Genomic DNA, 6000 nt, shown 5'->3' on the forward strand with positions numbered 1-6000 from the left:
GGCTTTAATTCACCATCTAGGTGTGCTTAAGATTTTTATCTTACCTCATACGTCACTTGCTCTGTCTACTTTTGCATCAGATTTCAAACTTACTTCCTCTATCTCTGCGTGCACATCTGACGAAATCTCATCTCATTTTTGCGTGTGAATTTAAATCTGTTTTAAAGTAATATTTTGTTATGTTTTTAATCACTTAGGATCGCGCTATGTGGTTAAAAATGTGTATTAGTAATGTGGCGAATTCCGGAAAGTTCTCCAGCGACCGTTCGATTATGGAATATGCAAGAGACATATGGCATGCTGTCCCGGTTAAGCTACCTAGCATAAACGGCAACTTCAAAGATGAATAAAAAGTTTAAGGAACAGTCTTCTTATCTGTTTTTCTTTAACTTGTCTTCTTTTTCTTTAAAGCAATTTATTATAAAATAAAAAAATATATTTACGCAACAAAATCATAAAGTTTATTATATTAAAAAATATATATATATATTATTTTTGAGAAAATTTGTAATATATGATAAAAAATAACGAATAAAATTTTGTGTTTTAATTCTTTATATTTATACTTTTATATATATATATATTTTTTTTGATATTTTTATTATTGAAAATTAAAGTATATTTGTAACAATAATATTGTATATAACTTATTTGTGGCAATATTATGGTAAATTTATACAAATAAAGTTTTCTGTTTAAATTACCTCTAAATTTATTCATTTTAATGGTATGTTATTATGAATAATTTTATGAGAAAGGGCGAGAAATTAAATATAGTTATCCGACGCGCATAGCTTTCAAATAAAATGAAGATAATTTTCTGTGCTTACTTTTAAAAAATTAAGCACAGAAAATTATCTTCATTTTATTACAAAAGTTAGAGCTTTTATATAATTTAAATTCTAAAATCTTTTTTTAATTTTTAGTTAAGTTTTTTTCCAAACCAAATTGCAGTAAATCCTATTATTTCTTTTTAATTTCTATTTGGAGATATTGGTATATTATAGTATTTTGGTACTTTAGAGTAGAATCTTTGTTATTATGTTTAGTTCTTAGTTTAAAATGTTCTGTGTTTTCATAGGTAACCAATAAAGTTAATATGCAACAAAGAAAGCTCTCTGTGATTATCAAAACGTTAAAAGGTTCTAATTTACCACGTTTGTGGCTTATCTCGCCGCTGATACGTTATCCGCAACATGCAGTGAAAAACAGTTTGCTTGCAAAGCGTGATCACAACACATATGGCTGTACAAATAGTTGCTGGAATTGTGAGTTCAAACACGACTGCAAGCTGTTTTGTCCATCTTGTGAGATTATACAATGTGGAGAATGTGCTTCAAAGAGTTTGAACTTTTTTGAACTTCTTCAACTCCGCCAAACCTTTGATATTTCTGTATCTAGTTTAAAAGAATATTATATAAAACTGCAAACGCGTCTGCATCCTGATAAATTTGTAAAAAAATCTTCAAGAGAACAAAGTTATTCCACTGTTCATTCGGCTGTTATTAACGAGGCTCATAAAGTTTTATCCGACCCTCTTAAACGAGGTATGTATTTACTTGAGTTAAATGGTTACGTGGTAGATGAGCGATCTGTAAATGATAATGATTTTATATCTTCCATATTCGCACTCAATTTCCAGGTAGAAGAGTGCGAAGATGTTGATGAGCTTAAGATTATACTTTCAAACATTGATGCCGATATTAAACATGATATCGAAGACACAAATATTGCTTTCATCAATAACGACTTTGAAAGCGCTAAGAGAGAGCTTATTAAAATGAGATATAGAAGAAATTTAAAGCAGTTGATTGAAGATAAAATAATGAAATTGACTTGACTATGGTTTGAATCAATTCTTGTTACAACTTATTGATTTATTAGGTTTCCAACAGCTTATGTGTGTCACAGTTTATTATAGAAGATAAAAAACGGAGTTGACTGTGTTTGAAACTTATTTGAATGTTATATGGTTCACAGTATTTTATCTAATGTTTGGAATATAATTTAGGTTAAAATGTGTGCAAACGTTTTGTTTCCTTTCAATTTAAACTTTCAAATTCACAGTGACATAACAACTTGTTATGTTTAAGCCTGATGTTGAGAAAGAGTTGGTGTTTAAGCCAAGGAAATGTCTTAAATGAATATTGACGTGTGAAATCATCCGATTAACTTAATAAATTGCTGTTGTCGTTAAATAATGATGATAAAAGCTGATCCCTACGGATATATAAATTCCTGACGCGTAAATATTAGAACAATTTTTGTTATCATAATTATGACTTTTCAGTAATTATAATCTACTACTACTGGATACAATTAAAATTTGTTTACGATAAGAAAAGCCTGTTATAAACTAGTAGTATAAAATTTTGAGATGTTAATATGAGTGCTTTTCCAATGATACAATACAATTAAGATAAAAATGCAAAAGATTCAACTCCTTAAATTGCATGGTGAATCTAGAAACTATAGTTAATGGTATATGAAATGTTAAGATATTTTGAAAAAGGATAAACAGCCATCTGACTATGTATAAAAAACTTGAACGCTGTTTGCACAATGAGAAACTAGATTTTAAAGTTTTGGATTTCAAAGTTGCTGAAAATGCACAGCTTGTGAAAACCTGTTACTTCGCTTTAGAATATGCTCGACGTGAAATGCGTTTAATGTATGCGTCATTAGATCTCTACAAAAATATTATCTGTTTAGCACCAAGGCTTTCAGTTTGTTTGTTTTTTAATGCTATCTTTCACATGTGTGTTTTTAGATAAGCACGATCATTGTTTTAATATGATGAATAGGTGTGAACTTACATTCACAAACTCAAAGAAATTTATTTGAGTTTGTAAATCTACCTTGCTAAAGAGGTTGTAAATCTACCTTGCTAATAGCATTAGTCGGTATGATGTATAACTTGAACTCTGCCTAATATCAATAATCAATAGCATCTTCATCGTTTTTTGTAAGTTTTCAATGTCTCTACCTAGCATTATTTCAATCGATTTATGAATTTTTAAGCTATTTACTTCCTGTAACACGTGTCTAAGGTCAATTTACATCTGATCAGCACTATAATTGTTCTTTTTAGTCGTTTAGCATAGTCAATTGCTTCCAATGGTTTTCAATAGAGTTCAGTTAACTGGTCATTTCATTAAACTGATTTCTTTAGTATTAAACCATGTTTTAATATGTTTAGATGTTTTGTCTAGGGTCGTTATCCTGCTGAAATTGACATCTTTTTAAAAAAACATATTATCATAACCAAAAAGAACCTTTTTTTTTTCCAAAATATATTATTTACAAAGCGACAAAACGTACACGAAAAATATCCCCCAAACCATCCTCCTTTTTAACTACAGTGTTAAAAAGGAGTTTTTTTCTCATTTGAATTACACTAAATAAATTTTGATTTGCTGCTCCATAAAATGTGTTTCCATTATTTTGCTGTCTAATTTTTATAAGAATGAGTAAATTCTAATCCAACTTTTTTTTTTTTTTCCTGAAATAAAAGGTTTTTTTGCAGCTCTGTGACTAAATACCCCTGCTATATCAAGCCGGGTGGGAAATCGGCTAGCGAAGAGCTAGCTATAATGGCTATAATGGTAACGATAAAGACAGCGATTTGGTTACGAGGATCGCTAGGTTTTTAAGTTAGCGAAAAGCTATCGGTATTTGTAAAGATAAAGACTGCGATTTGGCTTCGAGGACAGCTAGCTTAATAAGCTAAAGACCCACTGGCTATTGTAGCTAGCGTAATAAATATAATAAAATCGCTGTCTAAAAAATTTTCATGTAGCTATCAACCAGCTATAGATTTGTAGATATATAGATAATGTAGATTATTTGTAGATACATAGATAATGTAGATAATTTGTAGATATATAGATAATGTAGATAATTTGTAGATAGGTTGTTCCACATTATACTTGATAAAAATTCACGATTCTTCGATTGATTATAGACTGTTCCACATTATATCTGATAAAAATTCTCGGTCCATCGATTTATTATAGATTTTTCCACATTATACTTAACAAAAAATTACGATTCATCGATTGATTATAAATTGTTCCACATGCTTGGCAAAAATTCATGTTGCTGAAATCCATTAATAAAATTATCAATTACTTTTTGCTTAAATAAGGTACTATATTTATTTCTGGCCATTATTTAATCCTAAAATGTTAGAAATGCATATCAAAGTTTATTATTATAAAAAAGTGATATTTTAAACAAAATGATTTGAATAAAATTGCACTTTCTAAACAAAATAACTTTAAAAAAATAGAATTCTATCTACTTAAAGTGGTTTTAATGTTTTGTGGCTAATTTAATGTTTACTTTTCATTTGTATTTAAAGTTGATTTTGTTTTAAAGAATATTTTTTTAAATACTCATACAGGAATTTTGAACACAAATCACGATCCTTTTTTTTTTCTTTGCTTCAAAAAAATGTATATAGATTTGCTTTTGTTTTTTGTTGTTTTTTTATTCTAATTTGCTCCCATCAAGGCTGTGAGGAACCACTATTAAGTCGGAAGTTAATAGGAAGAAAAAAAAAAAGAAAAAGAGTTATAGAGCTACAGTTACAGAAGTTACGGTAATTTTTCTTTATTAATTGAGGGTTGTACCCCACAATGCAATAGCCTATCTTTATTTTTACTACTTGGTGTTTATCATTCGGCAATATTTTTGTTTTTTCTTTTGCTTGTACTTTTATGTCATTTTTTTTTGAAAATTTATTTGTGTTTATAGAATTTGAAACTTTGTTAAGAGACTTGTTATTAGATTCAGATGCTGAGGTATTTTATGCTTTTTTGAAGATAACTTAGTATTCCAACTTGGAAAACTGTCGTCGCTGTCAGAAAAATTTTTAATTATTTCAAAATCATCTTGTGAGGAGTTTAAAAAAGCACGGTCGTTTGCGAGCGTTATGTTTAGGTGCGCATGTGCCAGAAGTTTCTACAAATTTCAGAGATTTTAAAATGGCTGCGGTTCTTAGCTACATAACCTTTTTTATATAGCAACTGTTTCTGTTAGTTTGTTTTTGTAAAAATTGTTGTTGCAATCATATTACTGATCTAATAGATAAATGTCTTTTTTGTATTAGTAAATAAATAAATACGCTAAAAAATACTTTAAAAGTTTTAATTTGTATTTGGCTGAAACTTTTATTTTTATTATTGAGTGATTTGTTTATTTTTTTGAAATAAATTTTGAGAACTTCTAACTGTACAAATTAAAAAAAAAAAATTTTTTGTTATTATTATTACTTTCTTTATACTTGACTATTTTTTGGTCGTTGCTTAAATTTAATTTTTCTGTAAAAATGTATTTTTACTCGTTTAGTTTGTTAAGAGCTTAGTTTTTTTAAATAACTTTGTTCAATAAAATTAAAGAGTCCTATAATAACTTTAACTTAAAATAACTTTTAGCACATGTAAAGTAATATATATATATATATATATATATATATATATATATATATATATATATATATATATAAATTACTTTACATTTTATATATATAAAAGAGAGAGAGAATTTTCGATGTTGCATAAGCTGTTTACATAACCATAAGCTATGTAAAGTTATCAAAGGCGTAGCAAGGGGGGCGGGTGGGTGCGGTTGCTCCGGGCTCCACTCTGGAAAGGGAAGTGCCAAAAAGGGGGAAAATAATAATAAATGAATTCACAACTCAGATCCAGAGCCAATAACTGCTCAGTGACTAACAGTAACACAATTGAATTAAAGAGCAAGTTCAAAAACAAGAACCAGTCAGCCAAAACCCGAACCACCAGTAGCAAGCAACCCCAAGAAAATTTAAAATAATCCCAAACCTCAGATCTTCTAAATGTGCTGACGCCTTTGAAAGTAGCCATGTTTTATTTTTACTTTTTGTTTAATTTTTCTTTTTTCAAAACATAAATAAACTAGTAGTAATAGTGGTCAAACGGTTACTCTTCATTTAATTTTTAACGGGGAAAAAACTGACAC

General features: G+C 28.5%; 2 protein-coding genes and 1 long non-coding RNA gene across 3 annotated transcripts in view; all 3 read left to right on the forward strand.

Moving 5' to 3' along the window:
* LOC100214432 (glycogen phosphorylase) overlaps positions 1-524 on the forward strand; it is a 45647-nt gene extending 45123 nt beyond the window's left edge. Inside the window, exon 20 of the mRNA XM_065805695.1 lies at positions 198-524. Coding sequence (XP_065661767.1) covers positions 198-350 — 153 coding nt within the window. The 3' untranslated portion in view covers positions 351-524. The remainder of the gene's footprint in view (positions 1-197) is intronic.
* A 575-nt stretch (positions 525-1099) lies between these two features.
* Positions 1100-1840, forward strand: LOC136085474 (iron-sulfur cluster co-chaperone protein HscB-like). The gene has a single exon (XM_065806784.1). It carries the CDS (start codon positions 1100-1102, stop codon positions 1838-1840), a length of 741 nt encoding a protein of 246 aa, XP_065662856.1.
* Positions 1841-4465: 2625 nt separating this feature from the next.
* LOC136084784 (uncharacterized) lies at positions 4466-5333 on the forward strand. Its single transcript, XR_010640847.1, has 2 exons — positions 4466-4603; positions 4759-5333. It is a non-coding gene; the product is annotated as an uncharacterized LOC136084784 (long non-coding RNA).
* The last annotated feature ends 667 nt before the right edge of the window (positions 5334-6000 follow it).

This window comes from Hydra vulgaris, chromosome 09 (assembly GCF_038396675.1).
Source record: "Hydra vulgaris chromosome 09, alternate assembly HydraT2T_AEP".
Taxonomy (NCBI): Eukaryota; Metazoa; Cnidaria; class Hydrozoa; order Anthoathecata; family Hydridae; genus Hydra; species Hydra vulgaris.